The sequence below is a fragment of the Taeniopygia guttata genome, chromosome 11 (genome assembly GCF_048771995.1).
Source record: "Taeniopygia guttata chromosome 11, bTaeGut7.mat, whole genome shotgun sequence".
Classification (NCBI taxonomy): domain Eukaryota; kingdom Metazoa; phylum Chordata; class Aves; order Passeriformes; family Estrildidae; genus Taeniopygia; species Taeniopygia guttata.
In genome coordinates, this window is record NC_133036.1 from 12747162 (window position 1) to 12771950 (window position 24789).

General features: G+C 42.9%; 1 protein-coding gene across 4 annotated transcripts in view; it reads left to right on the forward strand.

Moving 5' to 3' along the window:
• ZNF423 (zinc finger protein 423) overlaps positions 1 to 24789 on the forward strand; it is a 225722-nt gene that overhangs the window by 20604 nt on the left and 180329 nt on the right. For 2 of the 4 annotated variants that reach the window (XM_030282055.4, XM_030282058.4), the window contains exon 2: positions 19820 to 19879. In XM_030282055.4, coding sequence (XP_030137915.1) covers positions 19820 to 19879 — 60 coding nt within the window. Of the gene's footprint in view, positions 1 to 12537; positions 13142 to 19819; positions 19880 to 24789 lie in introns of those variants that run through there. The other 2 variants (XM_030282059.4, XM_030282060.4) reach the window with 2 other exon arrangements.

The window sequence follows — 24789 nt, forward strand, 5'->3', positions numbered from 1 at the left end:
TAATCAAAAGCAATACTCTGTTGCTAATTTGAGATTTTTTTTTTTTTTAAAGTAGCTTAAAACAAGAGGAAACTGTCACATCCTGAGTGATATCCTGTGTGCTACAGCAGTATTCTTGCTGCTTAGTGATCAGAATTTCAGCTTAAGGGAATGAAATCCAATCCCTGTAAAAATTAATTTTCTTTGTGGAGATCTTATACTATTGCACAAGGTATTTTCTGATGGCAAAACGCAAATCTAAAATCTATATCCAAGTGAAAAAATTGATTAATTAAATTAGCTGACTGGAGGAAATTCAGAGGACACTGAGCTGTTGATTTGATTGTAGTAAATTCATTTTAATATGTGAGATTAGGTTTTTAATACTTGAAGTTATCAGTGTTTCACAGTGCAGTAAATTATTTCTCAAATTGTATATGTTCAAGACCACTAATTTGGTATCCAGGGCTGCCTGAGTGCTGATGTGCCATCGAGTGCCCCTCACTCGCAGGGAGCTGCAGTGCCCCGGCTGTCCAGTCCTGCCAGGCAGCTTTGAGGGCTGCTACTTTAGATTTACTTTTTTTGGCTTGGTGTTGTTCATGGAGGGTTTGGGCAAATGTCTGTCCCGGGCAGCACTGTTCCTGCCCAAGCAGTGGCAGGGAGTTCAACACTGAGCCCACAGCAGGAGATCTGAAGCATCTTCTAGGGGATGGCAGCAAAATTCCTGCCTGTGCCACCCAGGAGCTGGGTGATTGTTTTTCTTTTCTTTCTTTTATTTTTTTCTTTATTTTGGCAGCCATCTGCTGTGCCCAGCTTCTTTGGCTTGGGGAGATAAGACTGCTGATTCCCAAAGTGGCCAGGAGGGAAGAAAGTCAACAACTTGGTCCCCTGCCCGCGTGCAGGGGCGGTGGGGCTGGCAGGGTGGCTGGCCAGGTGGGAGCTGGTGGCACGTGGTGCCTTCTAGCTTTGTACACCACAGGGAGAAAATCTGCCCAGCACTCTGGTTTGCTCATTCTTACGTGGTGTGAGTGGCCAAATGACAGAGGGAACAAATGGGAGTTTTGGTATCTTGGCAAAATGCTCTGCAACCTACCAAATGTGCCTCCTTTGCACACCCAGAGCCGGAGAGAGGTGATCAGCCTGCACTGCTCCTGTCCCACATCACTTCTGGGTGTTCAGCACAGCACACGCTGGGATTATCTCCCCAACACAAGTGAGCACATGAAACCAAAGGTGTTGATCCAAAAAATGCTGACCTAGCAGGCTTTAATATGAGAGCAAGTATGCTTCACCACTCTGTGTTTTACCCCTTAGTTATGCTCAGAGCTGCTGGAGCTCACTGTGCTGACTGGCTGTGACATTTCTGTGTGACCACGGGCCTGTGAGTGGCCTTCAGCATCTCTGAGTTAGCCCTGCCTGTGGAAAGAGGCAATGGCTAAAATTAATTTGGCTCTGCCCACAGCATCAGGGCGTGATTTACTCCCATCTTTAGTATTTGAAGTCAAACTTAATGAAGATGGATATGCTGCGTCCTCTCCTTAGGTATTTCAACCTGGGTATATCTGTTAAGGTGTATATTTGCATTGCTACTGGAAAGTTTGCAGTATAGTTAATTTTTCTGTTTTATATTTGATATTAAACTGCTGCATAGCTTATAACACCTGGAGAACACAAATCAATCTTTTAGAAATATGGTAAATAACATTTTTATTAAGATAAAAAGAGCATTAAAAGGGAAGAGGAAAGTGCTGCCCATGTTAGTATAGATGTGGGTGAGTGTGAGTTAGCCCAAAATAAACAAAGCTGTGCATTAGCTGGGGTACAGGCACAGCAGGTTTGGTGGATGCTGAGGACGTGGGGAAGGGAGGATGGTGAGCAGCCTGGCTGCCTGGTGGCTGTGCCCTGGTATCCCTGCCTGTGCAGGCAGGGTCATACTGCTGCTCCTGCCTGCTACCCCAGGCTCTTCTTCCAGCAGTTTGATTTCAGCATAGCAAGGACTACCTGCTGGAGAACAGGGAAAGGGGGTTTCTGTCAAGTGAAAAACATGGCTGTTTGTTTGGGTGCTTTGGTACTTTTTTGTTTATTATTAATTCCTACTTGTCTATTAACTTAAGAGTGTAAATGTTTAGCAATGATAGGTGTTTAGTAACTTGAGACACTGTTGCAACTCTTGAAGGACGGTATTTCTGGTTTTGAAGCCTTCAGCTGGATTGAAGCAGGATAATGTAGGAAATGTATCAAAGCAGGATAATGTAAGAAAACTCATCAGCCCCAGGTGATTATCCTGCCTTGCCATCCCAGCTGTAAATTGGGGTGAAAATGATCCTTTGCCTATTTCAGACTTCTGCCTGGCAGGACCAACTGTGTCTCATAAACCATCTAATTGGAAAAGCTAGCTGTAGCAAAAAATTACTTTTATATTTTGAAAAGTGTTTGTTGACAGTGTAAAGCCTGATTACTAAATAAAAAATTCTAACTAGAGCCCCAAATCAGATGCTCTTGCTAGGAAAAAAAAGTTGCAGGTATGTGTACAAACATACATAAACACCTATATATATTTATGCTGTGAATCTGTGATAGCTCCTAAACCAAGCCCCAGACAAGTTATGTTACCAGATGAATGGTTGGAGACACCACTGAGCTGCTACGTATTAGAAAAATACTATCCTGGGTGGTTAGCACAAGAAATATCTATGTTTAGGATACATTTAGCTGTTTTCTTAAGCTACAGTGAAAATTATTGATGAAAGCTTTGACATCTAGTAATGATTCACCCTTCCATGCAGGCATATTCACTTTGACTCTTTATCATCTGTCCTTTTCTCACCTCATGTTGGACACACAGACAAAGGCTGTGAGTGTTGTCCAGGAGTGATAATGTCCCGTGGGGGTGGGTAGAGGAAGGGATGCTCTGAAGAATGTTTTTCTCCTTGAGTTTGTATGTTTAAATGTAGATCAACAAGAGCTCTCTCAAAAAGTACAATTGTTCTCACTGTGTGGGAGAACATAAGTTCTTCCCCCTTATAGTGCAGCCACTGTGCTGTGGATAAGTGAGGCTGGGTGGTCAGAAAGTGTATTTATAGCCAGCGTTTCCTGTTCTTGTCCAATATGTAAATGTTGGGTTTAATTAAATATGAAATAATTTTTATTCAGGACTATCTGTGCCTCCAGAAACAGAAGGACTTCAGGATTAAGCTCATGATAAAACATGAATGATGGAGAGATTATTGTATTGGGGGTTTATTTATTTATTTTCTTTAGAAGTTTATCTTATGTCAGACTGAGTAACTGTGCTATGTTTTCTGTTTCCTCTGCTCACTGGGATCCCTGGGCAGGACCAGCTCCTGCAGAGGAGCCGAGTGTTCCCAGGTAGCAGAGATCAGCAGTGCCCTGTCTGCTCCAGAGGCAGCAAGCAGGAGGGCAGCACCACCCCTGCCAAAGGTGTGATTCTTCCTCCTCCTCACAGGGGCTTAGGAGAAGCTGGAATTGGCCTAATGAGGGTGGGCAAACAGGAACTGCTTCTGGGAAGCAGTGGGAGGATCCAGACTGATAAATGATTTCAACAGGGTAAATATATCACTTTCCATCAGTCTATTCTCATTTGGGAGCAGGTCCATCTTTTCTTCCCTTAGTTAAGCTCAATTAAGTGTAGAAAGACAAGATCCACCCTTTTCATCTTAAAAGTTGCAGAATAAAAAATTAGGTCGATAGGTGAGCTGTTATTTTTCCTGTCTGCCCTGTGGGATAGTTTCAGAAAATGTTCAATATATATGTGTAAGCTGCTTTTCAACTCTCTGGTAAATGATTTTACTTTTCCAGCGCTCAAATTTTATTAAATTTGAATTTTTATTCTCATTTCAGTCTATAGAAGTGCAAAAGACATTTTTGAAACCATACACTTTCTGGTATTTGAAATTAATTATTTCCAATCCCTATTAGGTTAAAAATAAAACAATCTGACTTACATATGTGAATCAGACTCCAAGGTTTAGGAAAACAAAGTGGCAGGAGGCAATGGCATAAATTGTTGGAGGCTAATACCATGCTATGTATTTAATAGCATAATTTGTTAAATATTTTGTGAGCATGTGGATCCTGTAGCTTGATCAAAACTGTACATTATACTCTGTGAATGAAGAGTTAATGTTAATAGCTGGGGTAAAACATGTTTCTAGCTTTGCTCGTTTTTAACAGTCAAGTAAAAATCCTCCTAATGTTTTATTACAGCAAGAGTTGTATAATATTTTTTCTTTCTTGTTAAATTTCTGTGATGTTTCCACCCTCTCCCCCAGTGACAATGTTGAATCTTATTTTATAAGAGCAGTATCATTACATATAATCAAGTAATTTAAACAAACGATCTCTTAGCTCAAGGAGACATATACTGTAATATAAACTTGCTGAAATGAAAAGCTGCTGTTCCAAACCATCACACTGTATTTTTGAGTTATTAAAAGCTCTCTCATTTTGGTTTTGCAAACAGCCCTGCCTTCCAGAAGTTTGGGGGTTTTCACTGATCCCATACCTGTTGGCTGGTGTTTTGATGACAGCACAGCAGTGATGGAGGTATTAATCTGTCTTGTTCCCAGGTAAAGTGGAAAGGGTCTTACCTTGCTGCCTTTGAATAATGTGGTACTACAGCCCCAGCTATTGCAGCACACTGCAGCTAGTGACCCTGCAAAGCCAGCTGGGGGTGGTGCTTTTCAGGTGCTACAGACACACCAGGCCTGTGGAACAAAAGGGTTTTTTGAAAGGTATCTGCTAAGTTATGGATTTGGAAACAGGAAGGTTGGTTTCTTCACGTGTGCCTGTTGTTTGAGAGAGAAAAAAAACTATGACAAAAATGTAGCCAACTTCAGCCATTCATTCCTGCACTTCCTTGTGGGACTGACTGGTGGGACATCCAAAGTGTGGGGAGGGAAGGGTGAACCTGGAAAGGGAATGCTGGGAGTGAGCTTTTGTACTTCCTGCCAGCCCAGGACTTGCTTTCCAAATTTTCCCTTCCCCTCTTGGTCATTTCAGAGCGTGTGTCGCATTTCTGAGGGTACCCAGTGAGCAGTTGGGCTGTACATTGTTACCCTGCTGCTGCTTTTAGGATCTCATTACTTCCATGTAAATAAGTGATGAGTCTGGTTAGAAGAGAAGGCTTCACTCCTAATTCCACTGATGCCAATAGCCCCAAACCTGACTTTTTAAAGCAATCTCCAGGTTCAGCTCAACTGGGGTAAGTGTGTTTTTTTAGGAGACTGATTTGTGATCTTGAACAGCATTTATCATATATGCATAGATATGGAAAAATACTTTTTTTTAATCAAAAGTGCACTAACTTATTTTAAATGCAAGTGTGAGTGAATGTCTGTAGATGATTATTTTAAGACCAGGAGATTTTTTTTTTTTTCCTCAACGTCTAAGGAATTAGAAGTGTTAGCTCTGTCAGGTGTTCTGTACCCTGAAAAGATGAACAAAAATGTTCAGGCTCAGTTTGTGCTTTAACAGAAGCCACTCACATGTCCTATTTTTGAAAGTTGGTCAATAATTCTCTTGCCAAAATACCAAACCCTGAGTTTTAAGTAGGACTTAAGGTGCTGTATTATGTTAAATACCTCAAGCTTTCTAGACTTTTGTACGTTGGAGCTGTTGGTGAGCAGGCATAGAGAATGTGCTATTGCTCTGGGTACTCAGAAACCAACATGCCCACCTTGGTGCCAGGCTGTCTGTTGAAGTGAGAATTGTGCAAGTGCAACGTTGCTCATATTTGAAGTAAAATGTTCCAAGTTTATCTGAAAAAAATGTGTAAGAACACACTCCATCCCCCTGAACCTGAATCCAGGAGATGATTTCAGTAGTCTGCAGGGAAATGCAGGCTGCGGTGTGCTCAGGGCTGCCCAGAGGCAGTGCAGTGAGTTAAGCTGTGGCAAAGAACTCACCAAAAAGGTACCAGCACTAACCAGAGCACATGGCAGCCTCTGGCATGGGCTGTGGGGGCTGATGCCAAAGGACTGCCATGAGAAGAGCTGGAAGTCAGGGGCATGGTCAAGCCTCCCCGAGTGTAATAGAGCTTGCCATGACTTGTATGTGTTTAGAAGAAACATTTTGTCTGATGCTGCCTAGACAGTCACAAAACCTTGCCTTAACAAAACAGAAGGAGTTCACATTTTTAGACGGATTGCTGGCATGACGGAGGAGAAAGGCTGTCTGCACCTTTATCAATTACAGGGCTGGCTTTCTGATCAATAGGAAGTTTTATATCCACTTGAGTGGCGCTCACCCTAAGAGCCCATCCTTGAAGCCAGTCAGCACTAAGGGGAGGTTTCCCAGCACACGCTGTGCCCGTAACTCGCGCTCGAGGAAGGGACGGCGGCGGTCGATCCCTCTCTGCCATGGAGCTCTTTAGGCAGCTCATTTGTCACAGCAGCTCAAAGTGCTTTCTGTACAGACACAGGCACGGCCAAAGCAGGACTGCACCATGCAACATGAGTAAGCATGGGCCAACTATGAACACAGCTTGCATTTACCATACAATTTCCATAAGATTTTACCAGGAAATAAAAAAAAAAACAAAAACCAGCAAAATCTCATTAAGAGGGAAAAATAGAAGTGCAGGTAGGAAATGTATTCAGCTGTCATAAAAATTTGTAGAGGAACTCTGCGTCACTGGATGAATTTTGCCTGGGAAAAAAACCATTTGTGCAGCTAAGTGGCCCTGTTTGTCTTGACTATAAATTAATTATCTCAGCCTTTTTCATAGCACTTAGATTGGAAGGAAGTTCTTTGTTTTAAAACGTAGGTGTTTTTGTGCTGGTATTTTTTTTTTCTATTTCAGTTTGGCTTTTATTTAGGGAAGTAGGGCTATTTTCATTCTTCTTTCAAGCGCCATTCATTTAGTCCACTGAAATTTAAATACAAAACTTTATGCAAGTTGTATTTAAGTGAACTTCTATCAACATACAGGCTTGAGCCATGTGTGGAAATCCCCACACCCTGTTTCCGAGGCTTAGCAGCACTTGCAGGAGACAGGACTTAGAGTTTTGGCAGTTTTCCTCGAGACAGAAGACCAGAAATCAAAACAAGAAAATAAATATGACAAGGAAATGTTGCAGAACACAAAACCCTGACAGGAACACTTGTAGTAGAGGAGCAGACACAATAATACTGTTTGCCTCCAAGAAAAGATGTTTTGAGTTAATGCTATTCCTGATGGTCTCTGCCTGTAGGAGAGGGATTTTAGCCTGGAGGCAGAGGCTGAAAGGGCTGGTGGCCTTATGAAGGGGGATGAGATGTTTGCTTGTGCCCTCTGTTTTTCTGCAGATGCATTGGGAATCACTGTCCCAAGCATTGCATTTACTCTTAAAATGGGCCTTTCCTTTTCATGTCACAGCTGCACATTTTGCTGGTTCATTCCCTCCTGGTTCCCCCAAAGTTGTAAACATTAGTACTAGTGAGATCATTCCAAAGTAGTCGCTCCTCACCTGCCTTGCATTTCTGCGTGGTGGCATTGACACAAGCATGTGGGCAGGGGACGTTTGCAGAATGGACATGACCTTGCACTGAAAGTGGCTAAACCCCCCTCCAGGGCTGGCTGGAAAACTCTGTGGGCTCCTGGAAGAGAGGTTTGCTCAGGCTTGGGTTTAGTTTTGCTTTGGTTGCATCGTGCCTGAATATTCACTGTTGGTGGAGAGCAAGATAAGTATGTGTCCCTTCAGCATTTTATGAAACAAAGTAATGCAGATATCTATAAGTGAGACATGACATGAAGCGTACAGATAGTAAGTTTGGAATAGTTCTGGGAGTTAAGAATTTACATGTCTTTATTAATTATTAGATGTTATTAGTGAGTGACTAAGGAACTGGGAAGCTCTAAGCGTTCTTTTGAAGTAGTGTACCCAAATTAGGCTAAATAAATAAATATATCTAAAAATGTTGGGGAATGTCTGCTCTAATGAATTTTCTAAATACACAAATCACACTTATTAAATCAGTGGATCTTTTAACTGTAAAAATATTATTACTGTTACACTAGGGAAATCCATTCAGAATTATAAAATATTTGGAAACTCTGTTTCATTTCAGTGGAAGGGTTGTACATTTAATAGGAATAAAAAGAAAAAAGTATGCTTTGGGATAAAGTTTTAAAAGCCAGCTTTCCCCCTTTCTTTGTGTGTGTGCCAATTTTCAATAAGAACTGTGTTCTCCTTTTAGTGTTGTTTAAAATAAACCACACATATAACAAGATGTTGAAATTTCTTTATGGTATGTTAGCACTAAGGACAGGTTGTTAAGGGGTTATAAAAAATATTAGTTTCCACTTTATGGTGGTTGTGTTGGTTTTTCTGCAAATTAAATTTAATGCTACAAAGGGCTATATGTCATACATACAACTTTTTCTCCTTCATTGTGATTTCTATCACCTTAATGCAGCCAACAAAGCCTGTCTTTCGAGTTGAAGAATCTCAGCTGGAGAATTCCCCTCAACCTGTGTAATAAAATTCTGCTGTATAAAAGTGTGGGGCATCCACCCACGTGAATCAAAAGGAGGAGGCAGGATTCTTCATGTATTAGCTTTGCTCCTGATTTTATTTATCCTTTTACATATCCTTCTATATTTCCCTTTACATTTTTTACCATCTATGTGTTCCTTCATCAAAACATTTAAGCTCACGTACAAATAAGACAGACTTTACTGTTAATGTTTAAGAGGCAGTACAGAAGAATATATTGTTTTATTATTAAAATACAATTTACGAACCAGAAATGATCATAGATGCAAATTTATACTTTGCACATTTTTTTTCCTTAATAAGAATATGTATATTTTCATCTGGGGAGAAAGCAGCATTAAAATGAGCGAGCCTGGGGAGCAGTGCCACACACACAGGCACACACACACGGATATGTTTGCATACACAAAAGAGCCACAGTGAGGGATTGCTGGAGAGACCAACTCCTACCAGTGGCTGGTGAAACCCAGCTCTCTCCAGGAAAGCTGGGGCTGGGCTGGCCAGGGCCTGAGCCCCTGGGATGGCAGCAGAGTGGGAGCACTGACAGCCTGGGGTGCTCAGCACTTCAATATTGGCCTTTCTGAGGAGGGGAAAAGGGGAAATAACCCCACTCACCAGATGGGTTTGCAAGCACTTGTAGCTCTAATTAAAATGGCTGGTCAGGAAAAGCCTCTTCTTTTTCTGTGCTACCTACACTGCAAACATAGTTTGCTAGTGAAATAACTTCCAAGTTTGAAGGATTTGCAGTAAAAATTGGTGTATTTTTTTAGGCTGAGGTGTGGAAATCTGGTCAAAGACTTCTTTTCAGCTGTGATTAATAGCCCTGGTTGCTGAATGGGGTATTTGTGGAGGGGAGTGTGATGCTAAACAAAGTGTTTGGTAGAGCAACTCTGCTCCTGCTGGAGCTTGCTGCAGCTGGGATGAGGGCTTTAGGCATAACGTAGTAAAACCTGCTTTGAAGATTTATGAAGTAAGAGACTAAAACTTGTGTAAGACTAGAGTTGGTTGTGTGCTTTACAATTACATCAGTGTCCCTCAAGGTAGTGGCTTGCTGTTGAAGTAATTTTCTGTTCTTTTTATCATATTTGCAAGTGTGAATTTTTCATCAGTATTAAAGTCTTTATCTCAAACCTAAGTCTGAAACTTGGGATTGCCTGCCATCTGAAACTGCTCAGATCCTGTGAAATGGGAGATGTTGCATTGGCTTCTATTGGGTCTGGATGAAGTCAACAGTGGAAAAATAGCTGTGAAGTGGAACTTGATTTATGGTGATGATACGAGCTGGAGAGCTGACATCAGCTCTTTGTCAAAGGGAACGGAAAAGGCTACTTGCGGTCCATGGCAGTAGGGTCTGAAGGGATGTGGCTCTTGGTCTAGCCACAGCAGGTGGGACAGTGTTGTTTTTGGTAGATTTTAGTATAGAACTGCGTGTGGTTGGATGGATTTGGCTAAGGAGAATGCAGAAGGGTGATCCCCATGAGCAGCCTGCAGTTTGAGGGTGTGCTGTGCTTTACCAGAACAAAAGGCAGTGTGAGGAGTTATGGCCCCACTGCTCATCTGCAGATCCTAGTTATCTACTTCCATTCTTCCTGGGTTTGATTCCTGTTTCCATACATGCAGATTATTTTCAGAACATTCCCCTTTCTTTCTGTCATTAGCCTGTATTAGCTGTTAACCTTTCAGCATTCTTATTAAGTGTCTGAATACAGGGCCAGCACAGGTAAATTTATTAGGTGTCTTGCTTATAGAGAAACTTTGTAGCCCTAATGTAAAAATAGTGCTCTTCCCTGTCTTTTCCCTGTCATTTTTTCTTTCCTTCTGTTCTTCCCCAGAGAAGCAAAGTTTGCAATAAATCCGACCTGGTGAGAGTCTGTATTCTCTGTGCAAAGCCCCGTATTTGAATTCCATGGTGCTTTGACTTGGTTTTGAAACTTCATTTCATTGCAGCCCTTTTATTATGTTCAGGAAACTGTCGAGGCCTTTCTGGCATCCCTTTGGCCTGTGCCATCCCCTCCAGCTGAACTCTGCCATGTGTACCTTGTCTCTGCCAGCTGCAAGTCTTGGGTCTGCTGTCTTCCAACACACAGCCCCATGTGTTTGCAAACATTGTTTTTGGTGGTACCTGAGATTTGTGTATCTTCACTCAGTATCTGTGCTCAGAAGTGCGTAGGGGTAGTGGAGCCTACACAGTAAAACTTATAAACCTGAAGTTTGGAGGAAGGTATAGGATATTGCAATTATTTGAGTAACACCTTTGTTACTGCACTTGCTGACCCACCTTTGGTCTGTTACTTGCATCATCACCATCATCTTGTCTTTGGGTAAGCTCAGCCTGCTTTTGGCATTTCTAGCAGATCAAAAGATCACTTCATAACTTGCAAATTTGCCTCATGGATCTGAAGCCCTGGCCATTAATTGTAGAGGTGTTAATATTCCCTTTCACTACTTTCCTTGCTTTGGTAGGGTTTCTGTCATCTAGTTGCATTACAAATGGAACAAGAATATTTAAACCCTTGGTTTCTGAAGTAAAGTCTGTGATTTTATGAGCAATGTGGAGATGGCTGGATTCACCTGTATTATTTCACTCAAGCTTTGAAGTGCCTGCTTACTCACAGTAGATCTATTTTTGATAGAAGGTGTGGACTCTATGGTGACAGTTGCCTTAGAAATGCCTGTAACACTGCAGAGAGGAGGGTGCCCACAGGCAGCTGGTGCTTCGTGTCCCTGTCCACAGGAACTGGCCAGCCTGTGCCCCATCTCCTCGTGTATCTCCCCCTCCCTCACCACTCCTGCCTGTGTATGGTGTGGGCTGGGGCTCAGCCCAGCTGGGGCAGGTGAGACCAGGGACTCTGGGTGCTCGCATCCATTTCCAGTGGAGCTCATGGCAGATGATGGGACTGGGGGTGCAGGATGTCAGTGGGACATCTGTGCCAGGCAGGAATGGGCCATCAGCCAGATGGGTTGTTTGAGCTGGGTAGGGTGCACTCCACCAGTCTTGTGGCAAGGCAAACTCCAGGCAGAAACAGCAGAAGAAACCTCTAAATTCCTGAACATTTCACATATTAAAAACCATGTATTGCAATTAAGAGGAAAAAAAAAAAAATCCACCCTGCCCTTTAGGGATTAACATTTGATGACAAGCTATAAGAACAGTCAGTGAGAATATTGATCCCAAATGTGTTATGGGGTGTCTTTAGGCCCAGTTTTAAGAACTAAGAGCTTAATGTATTGCTTGTATAAGATGTTGATCTTGACTGCAATGTGAAACATTGACTGCGTTTTATTACACCTAACCCTCATATTTATTTACATAATAGATTTGGATGGGAAATATCTGTCTCCAGTGAAGTATGTGAATTAGAAACACAAAAACTAAATATGAGCACTGGGAATAAATACACCCTGGCTTGTGAGTCAGGTGTGCAGTCTGTGGGAAGGGCTATGATTAGCCATTATGTATGTCCTACAGTCTTTCTCGTCTCACTGAGATGAGATTTTTATTTACAAGGCTCCCTTTCTCTGGCTGCAGTTCCATTAAGTTTTGCTGTAGCGTTGGAAGAGGCAGGCCCGTTAGCTGCACACAGATTTACTGTGCGAGTTTAAGCTAATGGATACTTATCAGGCAGGCTGTATTTGGTGATCGTCCATCATTTGCTCATTAAACAGTGTATCTAAGTGATTCTCATTTCCTCCCTGCCATGTCTGGAAAGGAGGAAACTAGACACATTACGATGGAATATTAATGTCCTGGAGGATTTAGCCACCCATAATTAGATCTCCTTTGCATAAACCTGCTAGTGCTACCTTATTTTGTTGTTTGTCTTGTTCTCCTTAATCACCTTCACATCTTTTTCTGTTCCTAACGATCTTTTTTCACTTTCCCTTTGTAATTCTGTCCCATTTGTCTCATCCTTCTTCCTTTTTTTTTCGTTTTTTTTTTTTTTTTTTTTCCTTTTTTTTCTTTTCCTTGACCTAGTGAGCACAGCAGTCTGGGTTTCCCCACTCCTCCCTCCTTCACACAAAAAGGCTGACTTTGCCAGCAAAACCCACAGTCTCTGCCAAGCCCTATTACTGACTTTGGAGAAAAGCAGCTAGAGAACTTGTGCAAATTTAGGCTCTGAACTAGCTAAATAAGCCATGTCAGTAAACCCTCTTGTCTTATTCCCTGGCCTGCTGGCTCATGAAAGGACTAATACATAACGGTCCTATTTAAGGTGGAAAAAAGCCTTGCTGGCCAAGGGCCACCGATGGCTGGATCAGCTGCTCGCTCAGGAGAGAATGGGGAGGTGGCTCCCGGGCTGTGAGCGATTGTGCCAAGGACCATGCCCGGTTCCCATGGGGGATCTCGGGTTAGGGCATGGGCAAGGAATACACCATTGCCTCTCTGGGGATGCCCTGGTGTCCCAGTGCTCCTTCCCACCAACCAGCAGGGCCAAGCATTATTAAAGCTGAAGGGAAATGATCACATGAGCAAGCAAAATGCCTTGTAAACATGGGGAGACCTGAGAGGAATCCTCTGGTGAAGTTGAATTTCCAAGGGGAGTGAATTGCCTCTAGTGGCTGGTGTAAAGCACACCCAGCAGCTTCTGCCAGGTACCTTTTTGCTCCCCTGAATGTTGGTACGAAGGCACCAGGGGGATTTCCCTTTCCTTTCTAGCTGCAAGGTACTGTAAATGCGTCGGGATACACTCGCAGGCGTTTATTCTCGGCTGGCTGGCAAAGCCCCTCGAAACTTCCCGTTTTCCCGCAGAATGTGAAGGTTTCGCTGTGCAGAGCGGCGGAGAAAGCCCCAGCTGCTGACAAAGGGGCAGCCTGGCTCCTGGAGGAGGCCATGCCTGGCTCGGGGCCGGCTCTGCGCCCTGCAGCGCTCCCGGGCAGCGGCTGCAGCTCTGCCGCAGCGCCGCTGCATTTTATAACAAATGGGGCTGCTTCTCATGCTGCTGCCTCCCCCCTGCTGCAGATTCTGTGTTTTGCAGACTCTTGTCTCGCCGATATGATGGGGAATCTTTTCAGGGAGCATCTAAGGAGGAGAGTGGGAAAGCCTTACAGCAAACTGGGAGGTGGTGTGAACGGGAAGGGTTGGCTGGCTTCTGCTCAGAGTAGCCATTTCCAAAGCTTTACCACTGCTCGTTTTGGTGGCAGTTCCCGGCGCTGTGCTGGGCTGAGCCTCTCTGGGCAGCAGGCTCCGTGGAGCAGAGGTGATCTCTTTCAGTTTGAGGTATCAATCTGTCTGCACCTCTCCGAAGGATGGGCTCTAGATGCACATATAAAATACCAGGCTATTTAAAGTGTAAAGGCTGTTAACACCCTTTGTGCTCCTGCCATGCCAAGCAGCTTGCAAGTGACTGCCTTACAATCCCAAATCCACAAAGTTTTGGGCATCCTCAGCTCTCTTTGACTTTGTGGAAATGGAAGCTGCTCTGCATTTTGCAGGATGAAGGGCACTGTCTCAAATCCCAGGCTGCCAGTGCTGTGGGATGAGTCGCGGCACATGAATGGTGGTCAGATGGGGCTATTCTGTGTCCTGTGCCGATTTGGGAGCATGTAATTGCATGTGATGGGAGGGATGGAGCAAAGGCTGGCTAGGATAGCAGAGTTGTATATCTGAAAGTGGCAATGGAGCCTGAAGATTAGGGAAGATCACGGAGCTCCTGCATGCGAGTACCGATAGCTAGGGCAGGAAAAGATGTGATTAATGTGTGACTGGCTTACAATGCGGCTTGGTGCTGGAGTATTTCTCTAGAGGGAAAGCTGTGAGTCTTGACACGTACATTACAGCTAATACACAGGCATCAGTAAGACTTTCCTGGCTTTATCTGAGAGTTCTGTCACCAACAAAATCTAACAAAATCCTCCAAACGAAAAAAGTGGCACCAGCATTTTGTGCATTCAACGTATTTTGTACCTGGTGTTTTCTAAGATTGCTGGTAGGTGAGGGAATGGCCTGATCCTGAATGCAATGCTTGGGAACAGCCTCCATCCAGGAAAGTTCCCCCCATCAGCTGTGGGATGTGTTTCTAACCCATTAGATTTCTCAGTAGTTCCTCATGCTCTCACGTTCCTCATGTTGTTGTTAGTGAACTATGGTGTTTTTATATTATGGGAAGTGTTAAACTGGTCCTTGTGGTCCTTGAAGCCTGTATAATAGGATAAGGGAGCATACACATGCCATCTGAATTACTGAGGGGCTGTTGCTCACTTGTAAAGCTTGATTGCATCTAGAAATCAACATTTGGTGCAGAAGCATCTTACTTTGATAAGGTTAACTTCTTTCCTGGGAGTGATAAAGTGTTAAATAAGCTCTGTGACTGTGAATGGAGTTCAGGTAATGGTAGCCCCATAAATAGATGTTCTCACTCTTAGGGGAATGGATTCTGAATCCTTTCAGAAGTTTCTCTGAGCACAAAGAACTGAAATCTTTGAGCCTGCAGCACTCGTGACCTAGCAATTAAATAAGCATCCTTGGAGAACATCTGAGATGAGCGGGCAAAATGCAAATATTTGGCATGTGCAGGAGTGCTGTGTGATGTTGCTGTTGCCCACAGTTCTTCCCTGTGTCGGCTGTGTGCTTGTCCTGGCTCTTGCATTTGGGCCCCACAGTCAGCTGGAGCAGAACAGAGGTCTTGTCCAAGTATGACAGCAGGGAGTCCTCCTGTGCTGGGGCAGAAGAGGGAGGGGAGGCAGATGTGTCCTTCCACTGTCAGTAAATGACATCCCTGTGCCAGGCCTCAGGTGGGCAGTCCACAAACTGAACCATCTTTTGAGCTGACTAACAATAAAAATTTCTACACTGCCAGACCGAGGCTATTTTCAAGTCAAACCCAGCCTTCCTGAAGGGTGTCAGATTCAGCGATGCCCCCAGATTTCAGCAAAGACACAGATGTTATAGCAGGCACACACTTTGGTGAGATTCCTATGACTATCTCATGATCATCACCCTGAAGGATGTAGCTTAAAAAGTCACTTTTTATTTGCAGTATTTTATGTCAGTGTGCCGGCAAATACTATGGATCATTTATAAAAAAGAAGAAAAATAAGTTAATGCTTTAAAAATAGAAAGAGAGTGCTGTGAGTGTTGATATCAAGGCGTAGTACTAGACTTTGAAACATGCCCATTTTTTAAAATGAACTACATAGTGATTTTGGCAAAGAGTTATGTGTACCCTCTTTGTTAGTCAGTGTGTTGTGAGTGTTGTGCCAAAGACACCTGGAGTTGAGTGGGACCAAACTTTTGTCCTCCTGCTGTATTGTCTTGGTATTACTGAAGAAATAAAAATATTCATTTCCAAAGCATTTTAAGCTGCTTGTTCTAATGGAGAGAGCAGATGGAGACCAGAGTAAGAGTGTACTTGCATAGCAAATTCTGTGTTCCAACCATGGCTCAATGTGCAGGCATGCCATGTAAATTGGGCAGAAAACAGGTGAAAGAAAATGGGAAGAATCTAATCCAGCAAAAAACCAAGTGAAGTGCATCTGTGAACATTCTACCCACAGCTTAACACCAGTGATTTTGTGTGTCTTCATTTTCAATGCCTGGCATGAAATGCCTCCAAAATTTCAGGAAATGCTGAGCCTTCACTCTCTTGTCGCCAGGATTCTTGAAAAGTAGTTAGAATTGGTACAAGATCTCGAGTTGGTTTGGACTGAGATCAGGGATCTCAGTGTTGAATGGTGCTGTTGTTCGCTGTGGTTTTCCCAAGCTGCAGAGTGTTTCATGCACGTGGGCGGCTCCTGCACGTGCTGAACATCAGCTTTGGGTGTCCACACAGTCAGAGTGATGAACTAGCACAGATAGAAGTGTCTAGTCCTTGACTTGGGTATGAGTATGTCTAGCATGTCTCAAAAAATATATTTTCCTGCTAATGAAATGGGAATTATTCCTACTCTGCAGTGTATTTTGAGAGTGACTGTGTTGAATGCTTTGTACCTCTTCCCTGGCTTTGTTTTGTCCATTAACACAAGTTAAGTAACAGCAACTAACCAGTGAATGTTGATACATACATATGCTCACTTGAACCAACCTAGGTTTCAAGGAATGATGACAAAAATATTAAGAAACTGAAAATTTAGCTCAAGTGAATAATTCTCTTGCTAATATTATGGACTAAGAGTGTTTTTGACTTCGTTCTCAGTAGTGAGACATAGAAATCCCTTCATAGCCATAGTGACCAAATCTGTTCTGGGTCCACTATGCCCTGCCAGGTAGGGCTTGCTGAGTCCTAAGGCAGTCCCTGGGGGGCCTGTCCCCAGATGGGTCTGTGGGACTCCTCTGCCCTCTGTGAACAGCATCATGTCCCCAGATCTCCAACCAGCCTGGGAAGAGTCTTCCTGCTTCCCTATGGCTCCAGGAACAGACATATGCAACTGAGAGCAAATTTCAGCTGCAAATGTTCGGCCGTTGAAGTGGACTTTAGGAAGAAGAAAACATTTCCTTCTGACTTCCATGGCTTCTGCTCACTGCCAAGGTTGTGGAAAAGCCAGAAGTGACACCACTTCAAATGCTGGCTCCTTAAATAACCATTTATATCCAGAAGATTAGGCAGCCACAGAGGAACCTTGCAGCTCTTGATTTTATGTGTACTATGGAGAGGGAGCAGAAGCCCATGGAGTTCAGTGTCTCCCTGTAATTACATTTGCTGTCTGTGAGTAACAAAACCTGGTCACCTGTTCTTTGCTTCAGCTTCGCAGGCGCCATTTCCCATCAAACCTTTGGGACTTCTTAATGGGTGCATAGACACAGTCCTTAGGTCGTTCTTTTCTGGATGTGGCTGTTTTTGCTCCTTGTTATTCTCTGCCCACTGCCTAGGTGGGTGGAAGGATGGATGGGCAGGTGAGGATCAAGTGCTTGAGTTAGTTGATATTGCAATCCCTCTTAGAATAGACTTAGCTGTTGCTTTTTCTTATGGTTTAGCCTCTGAAAGATGATGTTTGCTTAAAAGAGTTAAAGGAAAAGTGGGAAAGCAGAGGGGAAGGTGGTGGTAATGTTGTGAGCAGCAGCTGCAGGGCGATGTGTCTGTGCCTAAGCTCAAGAGGCTCCATCCCACTGGCCTCTTCCTTCCATGGATATGCAGCACTGTCAGCTCCGTGGTGGGTCTGTGCAAATTGAGGGGGAGAACCTGAAACCATGACTGCAATGATATAAAGTGAATTTCAGTGCCGTTGCCTCTGTGTGAATGTTCTCTGTCCCCTTTTCAGTCATTAGGGAGAAAAGCAAATTAATGCCAACAGAGGCTGATTCAAACCTTTGCCCTCATTTAAGGGATTCCAAAAACTGTGGTTTTGTTACGTGCTGGAGCCAACTGCCCTAGAGCAGCTCAAGGACTGGAGCAGTCTTTGGTGTTTAACCAACATGAAAGTCAGTGTTTTGCTAAAATTGTCAATGACCAGTGCAGATCCACTCCTTGACTAGGACCAAATTTATCTCTTTTATGTATTTTTAGCAGACTGGGTTTTTTAAATCTCTCTTTCCAACATAAAATATAAAGAAATAAAAAAGCCTCAGCATAAAAGTAGTAATATAAAAAAAAACCTCTCCAAGCAAAACAACCAAAAAGCAGTCAAGGATAAAATAAAATTAAAACATTCCCCTTGTCTGTTTTGAGTAAGGTACATGAATTTCCAACTTGGCTTATTTAGTTTTGGAGAAAAAACCCTCCCAGGTGTATATAGATTTTGATGTTAAAATGAGACATGCATTTGTGTAAGACTGGAATGGTATTTCAGATAACTGCATCCAGAGTTTTTCTATTAAGAGATGGGTCAAAATGGGAACAAGATGGTGGCTTAGAGAGCACAAAATGGTAGGTGAGCCCTCAGGAGGGAGCACATGCCAGCCAAGCTGGCTCTGCCACCATCAGGGAATAGGACCAATAATGGCTTCAATAAGCTTCTAGCTTTGCCTCGTTTTTCCTCTGTCATTCTGGAATTTAATATTATGTGACATGGCCTTTATGCTAACATAGACGCTGAAAAAAGTATAGCCAAGACTCAAGTATGATTTCTCCAAAGAAATGGTTGAATTTCATGCTCCTCCATTAGTAAACACACAGATTTAAGAAAACCAGTGGTGCTCTTCTGTGGAGCACATTTTTCTATGGTTTGGACATAAAATTACATTTATCAAGGCACTTCCTATGTAAATTATATTCTCTGTTCCTAATGCCATATGATGTTACCACTAGCATCAACTTGATGCCAGAATTCTGCACTGGATTGAGGGGAAAAATATGAGAAAAGCATAAAATCAAGGCTCTCGTCATGCAAATGTCAGTGTAAATATTCACTGGAGCAGGTTGGCCTGAGCACAGAGGGCTGGTCAACAGGGTTTGTGCTTGTGCCTTTGCAATATGGTTTGGATTCCAGTTGCAGAATTCTATAGAATGTGCATTTGAATCCAGCATAACCTAGATGAAAGGGTGAGTGATTGTTCAGTGTAGGGAGTAAATAATATTAATCGGAAAATAAAGACCTATAATTTAAATTTGTTTAGTGTCAGGGTGGCAGTGTGGGCAGGTGATGATGATAAACTTTTGCAATTCAAAAGAAGAATTTATGCAGTTGCGACTTTCAAATGCCCAGTCTGTCATTAGTATAACCAGCACTGATTTCAGTAACAGCAGAATCAGGCACTTTTTTGCTTGGCTTGTTGTTGGCTGTTCTCTTAGTTATTTTTAAGAATGTAAGAAACTAGTGGCGTTTTTATAATTGTTAACAGGCAGAAGGTTTTAGCTATGCCACTTGCAAGTGCTGAGCACTGGCTCTGACAGCCTTCACAGCAACAACAAATCTTAAAACCAGTTATTTGTGACTGCCATATCACAGAACGTGGTTATACATCAAAATAATATTTTTTAATTCTGAAAAATCCCTGAAGATACCACTGGGTTTTGAATATGGCAGATGTGTTGGTATGTTAGGATGACATTAAGTCAGGCAATTTTTCCTTCACAGGGCAGTTCTTTACTATGATCTGTTGAAACATCCATTTCAAAAACAGCCTCTATATTTACACTGGCAATTTTGCACATGCATTAGAGCATTTCAGATATGAATACTTACCAGGTAGTGGTGTTTAAGCGTCCATTAAAATTTCACATGAACCTACTGTCACCTGTTCAGGAAGAAACTGCAAACACAAATCCCATATTTAGGTTAAAAAGTAGGAAAAATTTCTTTACTAAATTTCCACCCTATGAATTATTTTATAGAAAGCAGTAAGTTCTTTTTCAGCAGTGGAGAAGTCTGTTTTAATACTTAATGTCATAGTGGACCTAGTTTTCTGATGACTTTGCTTTCCAGTTGGTTTGCTTTAGCAATCACAACTTATTTTTGTTCTTTTTCAGTTGAAGAGGGTGAATCTTCAGATTTTGCTTTGACCTGGGACTCGTCAGTGACTCAATCAGGTAAATATTTTAGGTTCTTCTGATTGCAAAAACTGCCAGAAAGCTGCCAGGCTTTTTACAGGAACTGTATTTTGTATGTCACATTCCTGTCTCAAATCCAAGACTACCCACTGCAACACAATTTTTATATCAGTTCCATATGGTCAATAAAATCTATTACACACAGAGACTAATATACTCTTATCCTCCAGAGAGCCATTCTTTCTTCTTGTGGGCACACTGAAACGGGTTGTGATTTCTCCAGTATAATCACTTTGAAGTTTTCTGAAATGGGCACTGTTACACATTCATTCCAATCTAATTACATAAAAGCTGCTTTAATAGGAATTTTAAGCCTCAGTCTCAACTGGAATGTGTGTATTTCTCCTCTTGGAGGAAATTGGAAAGCACTGTCAGGGCTGGAGAATAAAAGTGGTACATCGCCATGGTAGAAAGATTTAAAATTTGAACAAGCTTTTGGTCTGCTTGACAGTGATAAACATGCATCTGAAGCTCGTTCATCCATGTTAGGTCAATAATCTGAATAAAAAGAGGCTCAAGAAACTGAACAGGATAAATCAAGTTTGTGTAATATGTATTGATAACACAAGCATGAGGGAAAATGTCAGATTTAAACAGTTTGTGTTTAAAGCAACTAGCCACATCTCAGTCACTGTGCCCCATGTAAAGATATTTTGCTGTCTGTTTTTAACATTTTTGAGATGCTCAGAATATTTTTGATTTTGAAGCCAGTAAGTCTATTTCTGTGCTCTCTCCACATTGGACTGTGCAATGGTATTCTCTTAAAAGCTCACCAATGATATGGAAACAGCTGAGAAACTGAGCAGCGATATAAAAACCAACAGTGGTGTTGCATTCCTGGTTGGATGGGTTTTGTAAGAGTCATGGGGAGCCTGGCTCCCAGGGGACACTTTCTTACCAAAGCAAGCATCTCTCTGGTCTCCAAGGCACAAACTGCCTTTGCGTGGCCTTTCACATTGTACCCACTGCACTCTCAGATGCATCTTCTGGGGCATTGGGTGCATCTTCTGTGGGCACTCTGGCTGTTCGGAGGGGTTTGTGTTTTCAGTAGCCTTTGATAGCAAATATTGCTGCTGCTGCAAACCCCCAGCTGTGATGTGGAAGGCCCCTTTGTGCCTGGAGCTAACGGTGCATGAAAAGAGCGCTCGCCAGCTCTCTTGCTTGACCTTCATCTCAAACAGCACTGCAGTGGAGTTACCGGTGTTATCTATCACAAGTCTGGAAGTGTATTAAATTCAAAATAGGCTGTGGTTCAAAACAATGACAAAAAAAAATTTCTGTGCACAGCAGAGTTAATTTGGGGTTGGTATTGGTGATTGTGCCTTAAGTAAAAGACAGACTGTGAAAGGCTTTTACCAAGTTAGTCGAGTCTACATTTTTCTTCATTCATTCCCACAATTACAGCTCTCATTCAAGATGTCGGATGTGGTAGAAAATGTATTGTATGCATGATTTATGGCAGCTTTAGGAATATGTGTCTTAATTGGGGGTTTTCTTCTTAATACATTTAGTAGGTGCAGATGTCAATCTTGTATGTGTATAAAGAGGTGATACTGTATCCTGTCAAGTTGGGATGCAATACATAGGATACAAGTTGCAGGCTGGAATATGACTGAGGAGCTACACAGAAAAAGCTTAAAAAGCCCAAGTTTGTGGTGGTGTGGCTGTGTGGAGTCGCTGGCTCTTGTGTGGTGTAGCTCCACAGCTATATTCAGTAACTGAAACCAGTCCCTCAGTCCCAGTGTGCGAGACTTTCATTATGTTCTTTTATGATCTTCCTGTTTGCATTAGCTTCAGTAGTGTGATGTTGAAGTTCAATAAAGGGTGAAAAAACACACTTCAATTTCTTGTTTCATGTCCCTTCTTTCCCTGGCCCAAAATGACAAAATTGCCTCCCCTTCGTTAACTTCCCCAAAAGGAAAAAAGACCCCAAAGGCCAAACCTGGGACTTGTTAACTCTGAAACATTTGCCAGATGTTTCAAATTAACATATTTCTCTGCCTCTTTCTCCTGTATGTGTTTGTACATCTCTGTGTGTGTGCAAACACATACAAAATGACTTCTGAAAAATTCTGTTGGCACTCTGCACAGCTGCTGTGGGCTGGGGGAGTCATGGTCCCAGGGATGGGTGGTATGTAGGAACAGCAAGAGCTGTTACAGGTAGAATGTAAACTTTAAACTTTTAAAAAATATATAAATATATTTTTCTACTAGTGGAATAACTATATAGGTGCATCTGTAGGGAAAAAAAGGTGCTTTTGCTACTACATTTTATTTTATTCATGTAACCAGTAGAAGCTATTCTGAAAAAAAAATTTTGTGAGCATGAGTTGAGTCTGCAGTCATGGGTCTTGTCTGGTGGCTCTGATGACCATGTGTCTCTGGTGTGCCAAAGGGCTCCAAGCTCGGTGTCTCCTGGGGGAGCTTCTCTGCTCCTGACACATACTGAGGGTGCACAGCCTGCGCATCCCTGACCACACCAGGGCAAGGGCTGCTCATGGGGGCTGCTTAGTGCAGCAGGAAATTTGGCTGTGAACACCATGAACAGGAATCCTGTGCTCAGCCGGGTCTGTTTGGTGATAGCTTGGTACAGGACCATCCTTTTTCCTCTGGCAGAGCATGTGCACAAGTTGCTGTCTGCCCTGGTGTAGCTGCTTGTTCCTGGTAAAATCTGCCAAGGCAAAACACTTTGCAAGAATCCAATCTGTGGTGTAGTTGCACTGAGGAATTTACTCCAGTAGTTCAATTACAGCTAGAAATAGTTCATTTAATGATTTTAAATAACAACAGCTTAAAGGCTGTGCATAATAACCTAGAGAATCAAAAAAACATAGAAGAGGCAGAGGCTGCCCTTGCACCAGGGTGACTAACCTGAGTGTTCACCAGTATGGTTTAACAATGGGCATATAGTGAATTTCCTTCCTCTTCAGGTTTTGTAAACATCTTTTCCTTAATGTAAAAGGAAGAAAAAAAACCTTTTCCTTTCCTCCCTTAATCCAAGGACTTAGTTTGTTGTTGAATAGCTGGCCAGGCTTGTTTTGCTGTCTAAGAGGCAGAGATGTTTTCTGTTCCAGAGGAACAGTGTAGCTGAGTACTTCTTCCCCCTGCTTTCTCCCCCTCAACCCTTAACGCACGTGCAGCCCTTGCAGCCTGTCTGTCCTTCTGCAAAATTGTCACTGGGACTGGGCTGGGCAGGGCTGCTGGGGGCCAGGCCAGTGCCCACCTCTGCTCTGCAAAAGGGCTCTGGCTTCTTCGAGGCCAAGACAAAAATAAGGTTCAATGCTCACAGAACAAAGGTCTGGTCAGACAATGCTGCATTTCTGTTGCAATACATCATGAGGGTGTTATCTTGAGGAGCAACAAGGGACGTTTTAAAGAAGTAAAAAGTCTTACTAAATATATAGAGAATTTAAGGCATTTTAAAGACCTATGAAAGCATTTTATATGGGAGTTGCTGGGGAGTTTCTCATTAGCCTGACTGTGAGGCCCCAGGGAATCTTGGCTGAATTGTCTGGGGCAAACAGAGCAGATTCTGTCTTCTCCTCAGGAGCCCACAGACCTAAAAGCCTAATTTTTTTTGTGTCTGCTTTTGAGGTAGTTGAAGGTAGCTTGTTTTTCTCTGCAGCTTCATGTTACAGTACTGATCAAGAAAGAGTTTTGGAAATAGGGAACTGTGGCCCATGTCCTGAGTGCTGGGGACAAATGGCACTGAAGATGTCTCTGTGCACAAGTGTTTGCAGAGCATGGGGTTTCTTTGCAGTGTTTGCAACAGGAAAGGCCTCTCAGTGCCCAACCATCCATTAGCACATAACATTAGAGTAATTCAATTATAACATTCCAGAAATCATAAAAATAAATTACAGGTTGGTATTCCCTGCTTTCCCCATTAGCTCCACATTTCCTGTCCCTGCCACCGAGCTCACAGCAGCATCTGGGCACACGTGTGAGGGACATGTTAACACAGCACAGCATGGGGAAAAAACCAAAACACAATATTTTAGGACACAGATATTTGATGTTTTTCTGTTAAGATTTCTCCCCTGTGCTTTTTTATGCAGTACAGCATTTTAGATTGTTAATTGCATTCTGCAATTTCTTTTAAAGTTTCTCTCCTTATAGGGGAAAGAAAAGGGGAAGCAGCAGCTTTTCAGAAATGAACCACAAAATAAAGGAAAACCATCCTGTGGTCACTCCTTTTCCTCTCTTGTTCTTTGCATGGCATCTCCTAGCAATGTAAATCAAAATTTTCTCTTGGTATCTCTAGAGGAGCAACATCTTGACACAATTTGGAGACTTTCTTTTTCTGCAGGGCTACCAGAGCCCATGCTGGGGTGCTTTTAATGCTGTCTCTGCTGCTCAGGCTCGTGTTGCCTGTTCCCTCCTGGCTGTTCCCTGTGTTCTCCTCCTCTTTCAGTCTTCTGATCCTGGTGCTGCATTGTCTGCTCCCAGTGTTCAAGGTTTCTGTTCTCCTCTGTTCTGTAGAGTTGGGTTTAATTTTGGCTTCTTGGGAAAGCTGGGGTCTCATGAAGCAAACAGACTCACTGCTGCAAGTGTTCTTGCCTTAACTTTTTCTCATTTTCTGTTTATTGAGATAAGTAACAGAAAATGTATTCTCCTGCCTCACCTTTCCCCTTGGGGAGGTCTGTTTTGTCTACACAGCTGCTTGTCCCCTCAGCTTCCCTCCTGCACGCTGGGCTTGCATGGGCCACTGCCTGGTGCCCAGGATGAAGAGCAGCAGCCTCCCAGGTCCCTTGTGGTGTCCCAGTGCCCAGAGCTGTCCCTGTCCTCTGCCTGGGCTGTGTCAGGAGCATTCAAGGAGTTCGGGTGACGGAGACTCCACAGACACCAAATTTCTTTTCTCTATTCTTGCTTGCATTGTATTTTGTCTC